General features: G+C 34.6%; 1 protein-coding gene across 3 annotated transcripts in view; it reads right to left on the bottom strand.

Moving 5' to 3' along the window:
• Nucleotides 1-10,514: 10,514 nt before the first annotated feature.
• Nucleotides 10,515-18,949, bottom strand: part of LOC129745044 (glucose 1,6-bisphosphate synthase) — a 30,299-nt gene continuing 21,864 nt past the window's right edge. For all 3 annotated transcript variants that reach the window (XM_055737867.1, XM_055737868.1, XM_055737869.1), the window contains exons 5-8: nucleotides 18,507-18,917; nucleotides 18,243-18,451; nucleotides 17,646-18,177; nucleotides 10,515-11,055 (exon numbers count right to left, since the gene is read on the bottom strand). In XM_055737867.1, the coding sequence (XP_055593842.1) occupies nucleotides 10,953-11,055; nucleotides 17,646-18,177; nucleotides 18,243-18,451; nucleotides 18,507-18,917 (1,255 nt within the window). In that variant the 3' untranslated portion in view covers nucleotides 10,515-10,952. The remainder of the gene's footprint in view (nucleotides 11,056-17,645; nucleotides 18,178-18,242; nucleotides 18,452-18,506; nucleotides 18,918-18,949) is intronic.

Genomic DNA, 18,949 nt, shown 5'->3' with positions numbered 1-18,949 from the left:
TATAAAAAATATTGTTTACTAAGGACATTAATAATTTTCCATGAGAGAAAAAAATTTAGTCAAGACAACAGAATGTAGTTCTTTAAAACGAAAATATTTGGTAAAATCGATATTTTTGGCTCTTCCGATCCAAAAGGTTGCCGACCTATGCGTTAAGGTGATTCTTCCAATTGTTGTACTTATCGTCTAAATATAGTTTTTTTTAAGATCGATACAACTTACTTTAACAATAAGTTTTGGAACTATGTTTGACAATAAATAGTAAAAAAAAATCTTCTTTACCCCAAACAGGTTCCGGACATGGAGATCCAGCACATCCTCGAAGGCGTGCAATCCCATCATGCGGATCAATTTGCGGTTGATTTCCCCCGGTTCGAGTTCTGTCCCCGGGACGTCAAGGACTACGAGCTGGCGGTGCAGCTGTCGATAAAGATGTTCTACGATCTGAACTTCATCGCCACCTTCCAGATACCGGAGGACAAGCTGGCCCGTTTCGTCCTTCTGGTTCAGAAAGGCTACCGGGACACTCCGTATCACAACTGGTGGCATGCCTTCTCGGTGGCCCACTTCGCGTACTCGCTGATGCACAACCTGAGGCTCATCGAAAGGGGAATCATCACGTAAGTTTCGAATGAGGTGGCGGTTGGAGGTGGCGGAAAATTGAAAAAGCAAATTGGATGAGCGATGAGATGGTTGAAGGTTTTTTCTCTCATCAACCGAGAAAATTGTTTGATTTCTTAGCCCGGAAGATTTATCTATTTTTTCCAACGGGAATCAAATAAGACGCTTCAAGGTTTTTGACGATTTTAATCAAATGTTAGAATGTTCCATCAGTTTGTATTCTCTTTTTTCGTCTTAAAATATAACATACAACGTACTAAGTAAGAGCCTGAAATATTTAACAATCTTAAACAAAATTTAATTTATTTTATTTATTTTATTTTTTTATTTACATAGTATTCCGTCTCACGACATAACTTGACGAACATAATTCCTAAAATTCACTCGGTTCATAGCAACCGTTCTCCAATTTCTCGGGCACCCCACGTTCGCCAGATCACGCTCCACTTGGTCTAACCACCTCGCTCGTTGCGCCCCCGCTCGTCTTGTTCCTACCGGATTCGTAGCGAACACCTGTTTTGCAGGACAGTCGTCCGGCATTCTCGCAACATGTCCAGCCCAGCGTATCCGGCCAGCTTTCACCACCTTCTGGATACTGGGTTCGCCGTAGAGTCGCGCGAGCTCGTGGTTCATCCTTCGCCTCCACACTCCGTTCTCCTGTACGCCGCCAAAGATGGTTCTTAACACTCGTCGCTCGAATACTCCGAGTGTACGCAGGTCCTCCTCGAGCAATATCCATGTCTCGTGCCCGTAGAGAACAACCGGTCTAATAAGCGTCATATACAGGTTACACTTCGTACGAGGGCAAAGTCTTCTCGACCGCAGTTGCTTGTGGAGTCCATAGTAGGCACGACTTCCGCTGATAATTCGCCTCCGGATCTCACGGCTGGTGTCATTGTCTGCGGTCACCAGTGAGCCGAGATAGACAAAGTCTTCGACTATCTCCAGCTCGTCGCCGTCGATCATGACCTTGTTATTACTGGACAAGCGGGTTCGGTCGGTCTCGGATCCGCAGGCCAGCATGTACTTCGTCTTGGACGTATTAATCATCAACCCAATCCTTCCTGCTTCGCGTTTCAGTTTGCGGTAGATCTCCTCCACCGCCGCAGATGATCTGCCGACTATATCAATGTCATCGGCAAAGCAGATAAGTTGACTGGATCTGTTGAAAATCGTGCCCCGCATTTCGCCCACCGCTCGTCGAATAACACCTTCTAGCGCCACGTTGAACATCATGCAGGATAGACCATCACCTTGTCGAAGCCCCCTGCGCGATTCGAATGAACTCGACAATTCACCCGAAATCCGCACACAGCACTGCGTTCCATCCATCGTCGCCTTGATCAGTCTGATTAGCTTCCCGGAAAAGCCGTTCTCGTCCATAATTTATAAATTAAATCGTTTATTTTTCATCTTAGGCCTAAGCATTGTTCTTTTTAAATCATAGACGTTAATTCGAAATTCAAAACTCGGCTGCAACAGAGCTTAAAACGATTAAATGTCAATTTTTTTATGATAAAAAATAATTTAAATCAAATTTCTGTGAGTCTGCCTAAAAAACCATGTTGAAACGTTCATGTAGCTAGATGGTCTATTTGTGACTGGTGAATGTAGTCCAGTTCCGGTTTCTCCGTCAAAATATTATTTAAAAACAGTACATTTACTTAATGTCCTACGTTTCGGCCATGATTTGTTTTGATGTAGAAAGTTTAGCACGTACCTGAATTTTTAATTTGTTTTTCACACGTTTTTTTTTTTCAAACAAACTGTAAAACTCTACGATGTTTTTAATATGTCTTTCTCTTATCGTTCACTTCTTGTTGTCTGTATTATTTTTATAATTAGTGGTTTTATAAAGGTGGTGTGAATATAAAGAATTTACAAAAAAAAAAAAAAAATAAAGGTGGTGTTGGATTCTGTTGTGTTTTTTTCTGTTGTGATAGTATGTGTGTGATATATGTTTGTTTATGTTTTATTCGGATCAGTTTATTCGGCATTCGTTGTTGAACGTGTTTGGTTGGGGTTTGTTTTTATAAAAAACTAATAGTGATTAAATTTAAAAATAGGTTCGGAAAATCCAACAAAAAACCAGCCATAATAAATGCAATAGACACAAACAGTACACCAGGCCCGTGCGAAGGACCCGCTCATGGGGCGGGGGGTTTCAAAATTCAAAATTCAAAATCAAGTTTTTCAAAGTTTTGACTCATTGCTCTTTCCGGCAAGTCACCAATAAATTATTTAAAATGATGTTCCTGCTGAGCTAGACTTGTTTAAAAATAAATACTAAGCAGCCAAGTTTACGAATCTAACATAAACATTTCAGAAAATACAGAAAACAAATGCGATTGAAAATTTTGAATTAAACCAGAGTTTAAAGCTTCTGACATAGGAATAATAGAAATATAACTCATCAATTTTAATCCAGATTTAAAAAAGAAACTAAACCAGAATTCTTTAATAAATTTTAGACCAGATAAGAGAATAATCATGACTTGAAATTGTTCAGCAAAACTATAATAACACTAGTTTACAGCATTTTTCAACTTAGTAAACTGAAGGTCATTTTTAATGTAAAATCGGGCGCTAAATCCGAAAATGAAATTCAATTTCAAAATTATTTCAAAATAAATAAAAAATGTTTGTCTATAAAAATCGGTTAGTTCATGTAAAAATTCAAAATAATAAAAGCTTTGAAATTCGGTTACTTTATTTGAATATTAACACATAGGACAATAAAATAAGACATTAAAAAAGAAACGTTCCTAGTGTTCATGATATGGAGTCTATAAGTTTGAGAATGAATCAATTTTAAGTGAAACCATCATTGATAACTGATGCTCTAACTGTTAGAGTCTAACAAATCTTTATTAAATTAATAAAAACTGATTCCTTGTTTGTTTATTATACTTTAATTTATTTAGGAATAATAATGATGATGATGCATGATTTAAACAAGTTAAACTCTACAGATTTTATAAACTGGAAATAAATCATTACAAGCAAATCCGACTCTAGTGAACAAATTTAGAACAGAAAAGATGTTATTTAATGTTACCAGTTTGTTTAAACCTGCATTTATTTTCGCCTGAAAATATCTGAAATTAAATTTGATTTAAATGAAGTAAAGTGAACAAGTAGAAGACTGCTATAGCTTTATTCGCCGAAACCAAAATCATTTCAAATCTTAAAGTTTGTTTAAAGTTTTGTCAACAAAAATCAGAAAAAAATTATTTTTACATATTTTCAAAAGTGATTTCAAAAATAAAGCTCTTAGACAAAAACCCAATTGCATATTTGGATTAAGGGCACCAGAATTATTCAAAATCATCTCTTAAATTCTTTGCACCAAGAAAAAATGTAAAATTTGAGGCCTTGAGTAATTTGTCAAAAACTGTTCGGTTCTGAAGTTGAGGATTCATACTAATTAGAAACACAAAAAACAATTGAGGCAGAAATTGGTGTCTTTAGAAATGTTTCATATACACATCAAATTTGGAATGAATTTAGAGTTTGGAAGGAATTTACCCTTTTTTACAATCAAAATAGTTATTTATAAAGTCATCGATACTAGGATTTTGTATTTATCTAGCTAAATCTGTTGTCTATGGTAAGTGTTCACCATCTTTCACATGACTGCCAAAATGTGGTGTTTAAAATAGGTATTCTGTGAATGAACTTTGAAGTGCAAGTGGTTGGTGTCAAATTTTGAGCTTGTTTAGTTACACTTCTTAGTAAAAACCCATTTTGAACACGAGTTAGGGGTTTTACGTATCAAGATTTGAGTTTCAATACAAAATGTATTAACTGAATTGCAAATCGATATCTACAATTGATTGGTTTCAAATCGTGAACGTCATATAAAGCCGTAAAATGAAATGTCTTAGGCCTAGAGAGTGATTAAAGACGAAATTCCGCCGGAGGCGCGCCAAACTTCTGGCATGTTTGTCAACACTTATTTTTTAACACCTTTTGGGATCAAGTGATTTCCCGGTAAATTAATGTTTTGTACTGAAAATTTTACTTGGAAAAACTGTCCATGGGAGGGGGGGTTTAGGGGTTTTAACACCCCCCCCATCCCCACCCCGTTCGCACGGCCTTGCAGTACACACTCCGTAAGTCGAACACTTTTTGAAATGTAAAACAGATAATTTTAAAAAATAATAAATTTTTTTAAGAATGTCCCTGATGATGACAAAAATCATGACCGAAACGTAGGACATTAAGTAAATGTTGGTACTATTTTTAAATAATATTTTGACTTAGAAGCCGAAACGTCCACAATAAGACGTGCATGTAGCTTAAATAAGCTAAGCTTGGTTTACTCCTTAATTCCACGTGAAATCTTCGCTTCAATATTTCAGTTTGTCAGTCACAATGGAACTGTGGCTGAATTCGAAAGAATCATCGACTTCTTTGAATTCACAATCAGAACATGAATGTTGGACTTATTCTTCGCCAGCGAAAGAGTTTTTTAAACATTTCTATAGTGATACTTTTGAATCAAGATTTTATCATTCTTTTTTAATTAGACCCTTCGTTTCATAAAATAACAAATTTGACACCATTAATGTATGAAAAAAAAGTATTTTTTTTTGTCTTGATGTGCACATAATTTTCAACTGTCTAAAATTATGTTAAAGGAAAAATTAAAAAAATATTAAATTAAGTGTTAAAAGTCAATGCGTTAAAAAAAGCTTTTCAATTCCTTTTCTTTTAAATCATGAGTTTGAACGCATAGACACTGAAATTTATGTAATTGCTTACTTCAAAATAAAAAACTGAATGAAACAAAAAAAAATCGAAGGATTCATATCGTGTTTTTAAATTTGGTGTTAAGTGGTTTTCAACTAAAATTAAAATATCTCACCTGCTTTTATATGAATGATTCTTGAATGAAAACATTCTCAAAAAATATTTTGAAATTTTGGAACATAGATAAGATTTTTCACATTTGAGATCTTTTTTAAGCGTCAAGTTTCAAAATAATTAAAACTTAAAATTTCTACATCAGAGTAACCCAAGCAACCACAAGTCACTAAAACAGTTCCGTGAAAGCTTAATCAGCCTTTGCATTGAGCCGATGTGCACTTTCTACAGCCCAAAATCTATGTTCTTATTGTTACTTTGAAGTTCTAAAATCAAGCTGATGAGAACGCCATTCAGCCCTCATAGAGTTCTCAAAAATTCGTTAAACAAACGGTTTTCCATATTATTTTTTTTTATTTTCCTATATTTTATACTTCATCGTCGTCATTATACACTATATGTACACAAAGAGTCTGTCAGTGTCATTCCGATCGAGCGAAAGACTTGTTAAACTGAAAAATATGCAATTGCGAAGGGGAAAGTATTATTATCAATTGAATTGAAATTTTTGCGCCGTATCTATTTCAAATAACGTTAATGAAAACAAACCATGAAATAATAGAATATTGATCAACTTTGTTCGTTCATCCGGAACAACAGTCAGGAGAAGTTTTATTAATGCCAATCTTGGGGAAACACTGCAGCATGGTTGCTGATTGCATTATTTGGAAAGGGATCAGATGGTGACTCTAGTTTACAGCTCTTTGGTCGTCATTTCTAGGAAAATCTACCTCTGATCGTCTCTGTATAATTTTCTCTTGCTGAACCCAAACTTCAGGGCGGTTGACCTGAGCCATTGACGCATTTCTATAACTGCATTCATTTTTTTCTTCCAACTTGAGCATGTTTCCAATAATCGTTTGCAACGCCTTGAAGTCTTTTGCTTATGTCTCGAAAAAGTTACAATAATTTTTTTTGAGGACTTTTATCCAGAAGTGTCTTACATTACACATACTAATACCTTTTGCAACTTTCAAGTTCATTTATAAAAATATATAGTTCCCTCATGGAATTTGGGTAGAATTTTTCTAAGAATATGTTACAGCATGGATGGCCAACATTTTCAGCAGACAAGTCAAATTTTCGAAATAAATTAGCGGGCCAAACCACAATTTTTCATCAATTTAAAAAAAACGAAAAATTTAAAAAATTACCACGTGCTTTCAAGAATGATGCATTTTTGCATATGCATTAATAAGAAATTTCGGGTACTTATTTATACAAAATTTGCTTCGATTGATTAAAAATTATTTATAAACAGATTAATATTTTGCAAATAAGCTCATAGAAAATAAATTTGTTTTAAAGCTCAACACATACTGCATAAAATTGCCCTAATGGTATACGTCAAATAGTTATTCTCTTTTCGAGGGACTAAAAACCTCCGTGGTTTATTCATCCCATAAATGTCAAATAGTGCGATTATAACGAGCAAAGATATTTCATGGTCTCCAAAACGTAATCAATGTTATTCGCCCTCCTTTCAAATCAATTGGAAGATTTATTTAATTAATAAAAACACTGCAAACTAGAATTACTAAGAAAATAATACCGTTCATTTAAGTTTGGCATTAAAAGATTGACTATTTAATGTTCCTTTTTTATAACATTAATGAGGCCCCAGGATAAATGGGTTTAAAGCGAGGGACTGAGATGGAGAGAGAAGATACCCCAATTATCACACAAGTTGTGCAGCCAATGATTGAAATTGTGGTAAATTTTGGCTAATTATGCGGGAAAATGAGTAAATTTGTGTTAAAATTAGAGAAACCAATGCTCAGAGAGAAAGAAATTGTGTAAATTGTTGCAAATTGATGCGAATTGTGCAGTAATTGTGGAATTTTGATCATTATCATTCCAAATACAAAGAATTCTCTCTCTATCTCAGTACTCCGGTTGAAAGTGCTAAAGTTATCAATATCTTGACCAATATTGAGTTAACAATTGTTTTTTCATTATTTCAATCTACGTTTGTTGCAAAAGTCAATTTTATTTATATTTCTTTCAAAGCCTTTTTCGGTTGAAATAAAACTGCTGGAATTTTTAAAAATATTTAAAAATCGAGTACCTACTATGCAAACTTTGATGCGTGTTGTCTCGAAAATTCAATTTTGACAGTTACATCCCTAAGCATCTCATAAAAAAATTCGATGGATAAACGAAGTTTTTAAAACGGATAGTTACGAATAGTTGGAGTTGCTATTATAATTTTATTTTCATTATATGATGTGAATGTGGTTCGGTGTTTTTAAACGATTTTCAATCGATATTTTTAAATGATCAAACTGTCTTCCAGAAGCCCTCTAAGCTCTTCACTTCTCAAAATATGAAATAAATTACGCTTGAAAGGTCTCAACGCTCTTAAAACGATAATGAAAACTTGAATACCCTTTGAAGAAGCCAAAAGAACATTACAAAATAATTGATGAAAAGTACAGATAATGTGTCAAATTTCTCATTTTAGCACGTTGTGCCAACGTAGAAACACAAATAAAACACGACGTATTACGACCTGACACTTAACGTTCTTACTAATGGAATAATTGATCTAAAATTCCAGTATTCAACAATGTATAGGATCAGAGTATAGGACGCACCTGATTTTTGGGCAAAAATTTTTGAAAAAAAGTACGGAATTTGTTTTTAATTTGACACCGTTATAGAGGACGCAACCTCATATTTGGATAGCAAAAATTTATAAAATAACTGCGTCTTGTACACCGTTAAATACGGTTCCTTTCTTTACCGGTTTCAGGCTCGATGTCGCCCATATACTGAATGATCTCCGACTATCACACCCATTTTAAATAAAAGTTACAAATAAGGCTTCAAATAGTCTTCTATGGACTTGAAGTTCCAAAATGTTGCTCAAATAGTTTTTTTAGATATGTTCACCACTTCATGAATATGAAATGAGAAAGAAAATCACAAGAGGGCATATAATCAATAAATCATTAAGTTATTTTAATTTGCTCTAAAATATTCAACAAATCATCATAGCAGAAACCAATATCTATCCACTGAACGGAATAATATATTTGTTTGGGTGTATCCCATACCCATAACGCTTGAACAAATGAACGAGTTGCGTCGAATTAAGACATTTTATTCCACTCCAGGTGGCACCAAGGTGGCTCCAGAGAGTCATTTCCGCTGTCAATCAAAATGAGTAAACGATGCCAATTATTCAGATATTATTTGATTGCAATACTCACTAAACACAAAGTTCATTTTGGGCCCCCGGTGCGTGGTTATTGCAAAAACTTCGCCAAACAAAAATTAAGATTTTCTTTCAAGTATTGCTACTAAGCTTACAAGTGTTAAAACGAGTTTTAGCAGGAAGTTGTGTAGAGAACATATGAAATGCCTTATCTAAGTGGAAGCTCTAACAACATTACATCAAGAGCTTATTAAATTTTTATTGAATTGATTTATGAAAATCCTTTAAAACAAAATCCGTTAGCAGGGTTTATGTCTTGGGCAACACATGATCGCTGTTTCACTATTTTCTCCTTTTTAATAAGACTGTAAAAACCGAATAACATTTGTTAAAAAAAACTAAACATATTGAAATTGATTTTTTTTGTCAATCCACAGAAAAATCCAAGGCTTCTCCTTCCTGATTGCCGCCTTCTGCCACGACCTGGACCACCGAGGCACCAGTAACACCTACCAGACCCAATCGAGCAGCCCCCTGGCTCGGCTCTACAGCAGCGAAGGAAGCGTCAACGAACGGCACCATCTGTCGCAAGCCATCTGCATCCTCAATGACTCGAGCAGCAAAATTCTGGACGGCCTTTCGACGGAAGAATTTAAAGAGTGCATCGACTACCTGCGGGATCTGATCCTGGCAACGGATCTGGCCAACCACTTCCGCATCATACCGCACCTGAAACGCTTGCGACCGGACAACCTGACCGAGGAAAACAACCAAAGACTGCTGCTGTCGCTAATGATCACCTGTTGCGATCTGAGCGATCAGATCAAATCCTGGCGAACGGTGCAACATGTTGCGGTAAGAAGAGTTGAAGAAATTTTTTGAAAGTTCTGCATTCATTAAAAGCGAATTTTCTTTTGTAGCACCTCGTTTATGCGGAATTTTTTGCCGAAGGTGACCTGGAGAAGCAGATGGGCATTCGACCGAATGCCATGATGGATCGCAAGCAGGCTTGCATTCCGGCACTGCAGATAGAATTCCTCAACACTGTGGTGCAGCCGACGTTCGAGTTTCTGGTGCAAGCTTTCCCGGAAACCGACCACTTCCTCGAAACGATCGACAGCAACCGAAAGCAGTGGGAACAGATGAAGGAAATGGTTTCCTGTTCCGCCAGCAAGGAGTGCTGTGAATTTGAGGATCGCGCAAACAACGAATCAACGGAGTCCCAGTAGACTAGTATTATTATTTAAACCTTCCGAAAGGGAAGGAAGACAGTTTTGATTTCCATAAGAGATTGTCTTCGTTTAAAGAGGCACACCGTTTAAATGCTAGTGATTAGACTTAGAGACATGATAGATTAGTCGAAACTACTCAACTCTATGGTATATGTAGCTGGATGCGCTTGTTTCGCAAAGTTGGTAAACATAAACATATTTAGTTTTTACTCATTCCCTATTCTCGAGCACACTTCCAGGCACATAATGTGTCGCCCTTACTTCCGGGCGAACACTTGAACGGTTTACAATATTTATTTAAGATAATTTTTCCGATAGTCACTTTTATCTCCCCAACTTTGTTGTTTGCTGGCAAACGATTGTTGGTTATTTTTATGCCTTGATGCTGTATATTTTTTTAAAAAACTCGTCGATGTACTGTAGAACACCAAAACAATCAATTAGGAATGTGAATAAAGATAAGTGTAGAAGTTATTCTTGTAGAGGTGATACCAAATGTGCGTGTGTTCAATCTTCCTTGTGCAGCAAATATCACAAACCAGAAATCTTTACTAAATCCACCTAAGTACAGTTTCTTCTGTCTTTTAGAAGAATGAAAAGGATTTCTCAACTAACTCAGACTTCAAATCATCTTTCTATCGTTTCGTGTGTTTATTAAATCACATTCATTTCGACAACTGGTTAAATGCTAAGTAAAAAGATTCGACACACTGCAGATTAAAATACAACCACAGTGTTGTAAGCGTTGGAACGAAAAACTAAAGCTAGTGAGAGCACTAACAGGTTACTGGAGATTGAATGAAAGGATCAAAGCTTGACTTTGTCAATGGGGTCCTTAAAAAATTCCTTCGGAATTGCTAGGAAGCGTTTGCCGGAACTGGAACTGGTTTTCAACTGTAAATATGGTATCCGGCTGAGGTGAACAAAACTACAAACTAATCGATTCTAGTTGAGATTATAGAATAAGCACTGCATTGTCAATAGGTTGTCTATGAAACAAGATCCTCGTGTGTGTAAGCCTCGTGATTGGCTTATTCGTTGATAGTTGTTTTGTACGAGGGGATTCCGATTTATTCCGAGCGTGGCGTCAAATTGTTTTTCGTTGGTTCCAGAAGCTCTTCTACGATCAGGTCGACCATTTCGTTGAGTGTCTTTCTGGAGCCGCACCAGTCCCTGAAATTGAAAAAACATGAATGAATTATTTTTATTCTAATTTGAGCCTGAAGATGTAAATGTATGGTTGTAGAATTAATATTCTCCCATATTTCAAAACAATTTGAATGTGTTAGGTAAATATGTATGTATCTAATCCATCCAAAACTGTGTTGAAAAACAAGTGTTGAAAGCAAGCAGAGTGTCCTACCCGGGATTTCCCGGGAATTAGAAAAAATCGAGAATTCCCGAGTCCCGGGAAACGCTTAAAAAATCCCGGGAGTTCCCGAAGTCAGAAAAATTATTACAAATTTACACGATCTAAATTGGAAAAACTGAATCAGATTGAGCAAGGAAAATGATAGTTGTATCAGTTCTATGTTGATGGCTTAGTTTTGAATATTCTTGGATCTGGATAATACATTAAACTTATATATAAAAAAAAATTTCCAATCGAAAACTTAGTGTAAAAGTGAAAAACGACAAAGAGCCTCAACTATCCCAATAATGAAACGCTACGGAAAGATTTCGAATGCTCTATTTTGCAAGACTCATCATTTTGAACATCCGTTTTGGATGCTATCTACAGTAGCAAAATTATCATAAAAAAAAATGAAATAATGTAAAACAAATAGATATTTATCAGAAAATTTCCGATATTTGATGAATAACTTGAAGTCTAGCAAACTAACTTCTATCGATAGCGAGAAATCTTTCTCAATTATTTAAAATTTTTGCATCTAGAATCAGACCAGTTTGTCGATTAAAGTGCTTTGTTTTTGGGTCTTTGGTTTGCTTAATAAATTTTCTAGGCATTAAAAAAGTATGAAATGTTTTGCAATACTAGGTACTACCTTAAATTAAAAACACCATATTGATAAGAACTCGTACGCAGTACAGGGCTAAGAGCTCCATGTTTAAATCTTCATTTTCAAATTTTCCCGGGATCCCGGGAATTCCCGGGAAAAGGATCGTCAGATTTCCCGATTCCCGGGAACGCTAAAATGGCCGGGAAATGGACACTCTAAATGCAAGTCATAAAATTGGATCGCCTTTGGCGGTATTTAGTCCGCCTAAGTCACTCTTGGCCTCAACTAATTTTTAATTGTCAATTTCGATATAAAATTTAATAAACCTTCTGTATTGAAACTCAAGTCTTGACACAAAAATACTACCTCGTCTCTCAAATCGTTTTTTAGAGAATTGTTTCTAAAGAAGTTCATCCATAACTTTATTACTTATCACTTTGATATAAAAAAAAAACTATTATATCATTACACATTTTATGCTGATAAGAAATATTATTCAAGAAGTCAATTTCAGCCTTAATTTTATTTCGAGCTTTTTGATATTCTAAATGTTCAACTCCACGTTCAAAATGGTTTTGATGAATTACACAAGGTCATAAGCTCCCTCCCTGATGCCCTTAACCTAGGCTTACGAGATACTTTCAGAAAAAAACGGGTCATTTCCCGAAAAAAAGAAAGGACATTGCCGAAAAAAAGCGGGACATTTTGGAAGCTCATATGCACATAATTTTTATGACCATTCTCATTCATATATTTATATGTTCCTTCAGCGAAAATAGTTCATAGGAAGTAATTAAATATGTATAAATGAAATTTGTTTGAGAAAATTTAATTCTTTAGAAAAATTCCATCTTTGTAAACTACGAACATTTCAATCGAAAATATTGTAGTTCAGAATAATTTAAAATCACAAATTTGACGACAGTTTTAATATTTTTAATCAGCCGTTTTTGATCATCTACCAAGTTTATTCAATTCCATTCATTCATTGTTTGATTGAAAATAATTTTTTTTCGCTCGATAGTCCAGTTCTATGTTGTCTGGCGTTTGCTTTTTGTTAAGATTTACATTCAAGGGATTTTCAAGTTTCGGAGAAACAACTTGATCCATAATCATTTGGAATCAAATTAAACAATATTTTCTACAATAGAAAAATATAGGCATTTCTAGAACGTGCTCAGAAACGCTCAACTGAACCCAATTTTTATGATGGTGCTAAGATAAGCTTTGACACAAAATTTATGGAAAGTTAGGTTCGGCTCTGTCCATGGATTTCGTAGCAAAATGCCAGGATTTTGATCAGATATATTCACTTAATTTCCAAAATTTAAAAGAAAAACTCAAATTGAGTTATTATAACTTTACATTTTTGCATCCAAAAACGATTTTTTAGCAAGTTAATTCTAGGTAATCATGTACACATTTTCGAAAGTCTAAAATACGATTTCAAATATGTTGATGTGTTTTGAGGTAAAAAATCATTCTCATGTGATTTTTTTTTTAGAATAGATCCGTGGTTTTGACCAAATTTGATTGTATATTGCCCGGATTTTCTGTTGAAAATTTTGAATTCAGATGCCCTGAATTTTCCTGGTTCTAAGATAAAATTACCCAGATTCGCCAGGTTCGGGTATGTTTGGAAAACATTCTGGCATCCTTAAATACAAAAAACTAAACGAGTTGTCTTGTCTTATGTCAACTTTGAAAAAATGCTGCCAATTTTTGAGAAATAAACACATGAAACATTATATTTGAATGAATTTCTTTGTTGAACCATTGAACTTAAATTGAGGTTTTTCCAATGTAAGTCAGTGAAATTTCAAAAATATTATACTTATTTTATTTTTACAGCCATATCGTTGAATGTCATGCTCTTTAAGGGGGGGGGTAGGGTCTAACGGGTATAAAAAAAACACCATTTTCTCGATTTTTTTCTAGAGCTATCGTTCAAACAAATGTATTCAAATTTTTTGCATTATACAAAGCATTGTTAAAAGAACATTTAGTAATTTTTTCGTAGAAAAATATTGAAAAATGAGCCGGTGACGGAACACTTTCGAGGATGCCTTTTAGAAAACAGGATTTGCGGTGGACACTGTATCTCAGCACAGAATCATCTGAAGTCAAAAAACCAGAGCAAAATAATTTTAATAGATGTTTTTCTGGACCCCAACGTTTTTATTTAACTTAAAAATATGTTTATGAAATTTTTGTGGCTGTTTGAAGTAAAAACTACGATTTTTCACTTAAAAATTCGCCATTTTTCACCTGTAAAATCTCCCCAAAGTAAAAAAACCAAAAAAGAAAAACGTTGGGGTCTGGTATTTTATATGTAGAAAATATGTTTCAAATTTGAAAAGAATCGGATAAGTAGTTTTCAAATGACGATGTCCACGGACTTTAAAAATGTGCTTTCGAGAAAATCGCTTTTGAAGTTTCTGCTCTTGCTTTCTTGCAGTATTAGATAGCAGGAGATAAATGCCTATAACTTCTACAGTTTTGCTTCAATTGACTTGAAAATTTGACACAACATTCATGAAATGTTTTACAATAAGAAAATAAAAAAATAAAAAAATCGATTTTTTGAAAGTGTTAGACCCTACCCCCCCCCCCCCCCCCCCCTTGCGGGACATTTTCTAAAAAAGCGGGACATGTCCCGGGGATGGAAACCCTACCTTTACCTTTTGAAAATAGGTCTAAATAATTTGAGTTAAAAAATAATAAAAAATTTTATCAACTTTCTCCAAGACCGCAGGTAATTTTTACTTCTGCGTAAACAAATATATAGAAGTTTTATATTTGTTTTCTTTTCTCAATAATGTAAAAAAATAGATTTTTTTAAGAAGTGTCAACTAAATTGATTTTAGATATTTTTAAGTGCAAATTTCAAATAATTTGTTAAATGAAATAAAACATTTTTTATGTTCTTCAAAAAAGTCATGAAAATTTACTCCAAATTTAAAAATACAGTAGAATTCAGCGTCATTATCAAAATAATTTTTCTTAATTGAATAAAACATAATAAACAAATTTAAAATCAGTATTTTTCCTTCCTTTTAAATTAATCGATTCATCAGTTTTCAATTATTGATTTTACTTAGAACTGATTCATTTTTTAACTTATAATCTTTACATCACCAAAAAGAGAGGTGAGAGACAAAATCTGAAAAAAAAATCGAGTTCAGGACGCTAAAATTTTCCTTATGCATCAAAATGTTGTCTTTTAAATTATAAATGAAATTCCATAAAAAAAATTGAATAAGGTAACACTTAAAAAATTTTTTTTTATAAAATGTTATCTTATCGTTTTCAAATTTATAAAGAGTTTAATCAAAGTTAGTTATAAAAAAAATAGAATTGAAAGATATTGAAAAAGAGCGAATCCTCGTAAAACTAATTTTCATTTTAATAATTTTGAAATGTTCTTACTAAAAGAGCATAATTTTCACTAGTAAGGCCGATCAACTAAATTAACATTTTAAATTGATTTTCGAATAAATTAACCAAATTCTATTGTATTTTTTTTTAATTTTCGAATAAACTTACCCAATTTTATAATCAAAGAATTGAAATATTTTTCATAATTTTGTCTTTCTGCTTTATTCTAAGTATTGTGTTCTGAAGGTATAATCCCAAGCCTATATATTTAAATTTTTAATAAGAAAAACTTAGTTTCTTGCTTTTGTCGACAAAATGTTCATAGCTAGATATTTTTAACTTTAACCGCGCTGGAAAATTTACAAACGTTAAATTTTTTTTTTTATTAATTTAATCATGTTTTTTAAATTAATTATGATTTTAAAATGAAATGTTCAAAAATGGTAAGAAGCAGCAAGTTTGAAGCATGATTTTAATGTATAATATTAGTTTAACTATTATTTGCTTTTTGATTTCAATATTCATACAATACTTAAAATTCTTATTTTTATTTTAAGCAGTTTTGTATTCGATCATTCAAGAAATCACCCACTTCTTAACCTTTACTTTGTCAGTGATGATAAATTGAACATGTTGTAATTTAAATATAAAAAGTCATTATTGAAAACTTCAATCATCTTTGGTAGCCTTTTATTTTGATAACTGGATGAAATTGAATATAATAAAAAAAATCTCTGACTTTGATCCCTGGCACTCTAGATTCTTTTTTTCATTTCATCAAATTGAATTCAATCATCATCTAGGTAAGTGTTTTTAATAAATTCGCTTAAGTTCAAAATGGATTTTTTCCTTATCGAAAGTTCACATTTTAAACCTTTATCAAATACTGTTTAAAATTAAAAATGATACATAGGAATTTTTAATCAATCTTCAATTGACTTTCAAAACTGCCTGCTGTAAATTATCGTGGGATACCAATTCTGTCTGCCATACCCAAACTGTTCGAGAGCATAATTTATGACCAAATGTATCCTTGGTTAGAAGGGAAAATTTCGGACTTTCAGCATGGCATTTTGAAAAAGCGATCAACTGTTACGAACTTGGTAGAATTCGTCTGCTCTGCTGTCAGTGCTGTGTAGAAATTTTATCACCGGAATTTGCCTTCAGTGGATTCGTTCGTACCTGAAAGAAAGAGTCCAATTTGTGAAGATAGGAAATGCGAGATCCAGGGTATTCTCGGTCAACAGCGGCGTACCACAAGGGAGTCCCTTGGGACCCCTTCTTTCCGTCACTAATATGAACGAGTTTCCCGGAGTGCATGACGTGTTTGTGTTGATATACGCAGATGATCTAAAACTGTTCCTCCCTGTGCGGCACCCAAAGGATTGTTTGATTCTAAAAAACGCGCTTTAAAGATTTTCAGAGTGTTGCAGCAGTTTCGGATTGCAAATCAATGCCTCAAAAAGTAATATTGTGCACGAATATTGTTTCGAGAACAGCTGTATCCTCCGTGAAAGATCTGGGAATCGAGTAAGATGAAGAACTCAGTTTTTTTAAAACATATCTATAGAACAAGTCATAGCCAAAGCGAACTCTATGTACGGAATGGTAAGCAGGATTTGTGTTAAGCTAGACAATATTGTCTCTATTTATGTTGGACTTATCCGAACCACTATTGAATAAGCCAGTACAGTGTGGAACGTATTATAACGTTTATAAAAACAGTATTGAAAGAGTTCAAAAAAGATATCTGAGATACGCCTTGAGGAACCTTGGATGACAAGAAGAAATGCCGGAATAGCGATCTATGTGTATGTTAGTCTGACTGGAGTCAATCGAAACTCCGAGGAAATCAACAGATGCGCTGTTTTTAAAGGACTTGACCAGTGGAAATTACTTTTCACCATATTTAGTATCACAAATTTCTCCGTAGCAGCTAGCGCAACGTGAGACTGTTTCAGCTTTCAAATCGAATACAGAACTACGCTCGTAATGAACCAATCTATATAATGATTGCACTTTACAACGCACATGCCGATGAAATCAAACTGTGCAATCAGCACTTCACTATGTCCAGAGATAGTCTTAAAATGATTTTATCATAGATGTGTTGTAACTAGTTAGGATCAAAGACTGAAGCCTAGAATCTGATAAATAAATAAATAAATAAATAAATATAGATTACAGGTTGGAGGCTTGGAGCAATAGGTTTTGTTTTCCATTTCTTTGAATATCTACCACTTACTTGGCCAAGAAGGTCAGATCTTTGAATACTTCTAGGTTACTCTAGGTAACTCTAGGTTACACAAAGTATTAGAGAAATAACTTAAAGAAACTTTCTAACTCACACCTAACTATTTGCTTGATTTCAAAAACTATAATAGAACCCTAAAATCCAATAAGAATATTGGTACAATCACTTACCTTTGACCAGGCTTGGCGCACATCTCGGCATAGTACTTAATTTTGGGTTCGGTCCCGCTGGTCCTCAAAGTGATAACGGCTCCATTTTCAAAACTGAACGTGATCATCTGAGAACTTTTGCTGGACGGTAAAAGTGCTTTCAAATCCGGTTGCTTCGAATCGTACCCGGTCGTCAGATCCCGTATCGATCCGATGGGGAACCTGCCCGCTCCAATGGTTTTAGGATAACCACAATCCGGGCCAGTCAACGTTCGGATCCTTTCGAATATTGTCTCGATTACAGGGGGTTCATAACAGAAATGGTACGAAGTAAACGCACAATGGAAACCGTAAATGTCGTACAGTTCGTTCAGCTTATCCGATAGCGTTTGGTTGGAAGTTTCCTTCAGATAACAAGCCATTGTTGCCAACTGCCCTGCGGCACTGACTCCATCTTTGTCCAGCACCGTTGGAGAGCACATGAATCCGATGGCTTCCTCAAATGCGAATAGTACGGTTTTCCCGGCGGCCATCAGATCCACTGAATGGTTACCTGTTAAAAGTACAATTTGAAATTGTAAAATTTTGATAGTTTATATTTAACATCGTTTAGCATACCCATCCACTTGAACCCGGTAAGGGTTTCAACAAAATTCAACCCTTCGACGTTTGCAATGGATCGACACATTTTTGAGCTTACAGTACTTGCCAGCAAGTAGCAATCACTCATACTTCTATCCGGAAATTGTTCCCGGTAGCACCGGATAGACCACCAACCCAACAAAGCGCCTAATTCGTTTCCACTGAAAACTCGCCATTCGCCAGTCCTGAAAATAGTCTCAATAAGTTTTTTTATTTTCCTCAATATCGTGAAACACTTACGTAACATCCTTTTCTGCACAAGCCAATCGATCCGCATCCGGATCATTTGCTAGAATTATACTACAATTCGAGTCATTGGCCAATTTAATCGATAGATTGAGTGCTGATTTTCCTTCTTCCGGGTTGGGAAATTTTACTGTTGGGAAATCCGGATTAGGATCCCGCTGTTCCTCAACAGCAATCACCGGTTGCAAACCGATTGTCTCGAAACATTTTTCAATGAATGGATACCCAACACCATGCATGGCACTATATACAAATCTCTGCGGGCATTTACGGTTATAATTGGCTACGAAGCTTTCCGGAACATTTTGCTTCAACTTGATAAAGTAAAGTTGAACCATTTCATCGTACGGGTCTTTCAGGTTGTTCGATTTCAAAAGATTCAAATCCCATGAAGTGTCGAGAGGCCTTAAATCGAATAGTAAAAAATTAAAATTCAA

The sequence above is a fragment of the Uranotaenia lowii genome, chromosome 2 (genome assembly GCF_029784155.1).
Source record: "Uranotaenia lowii strain MFRU-FL chromosome 2, ASM2978415v1, whole genome shotgun sequence".
Lineage (NCBI taxonomy): Eukaryota > Metazoa > Arthropoda > Insecta > Diptera > Culicidae > Uranotaenia > Uranotaenia lowii.
Note: the sequence above shows the minus strand (reverse complement) of the source record. Positions and strands in the feature narration are given on the sequence as shown.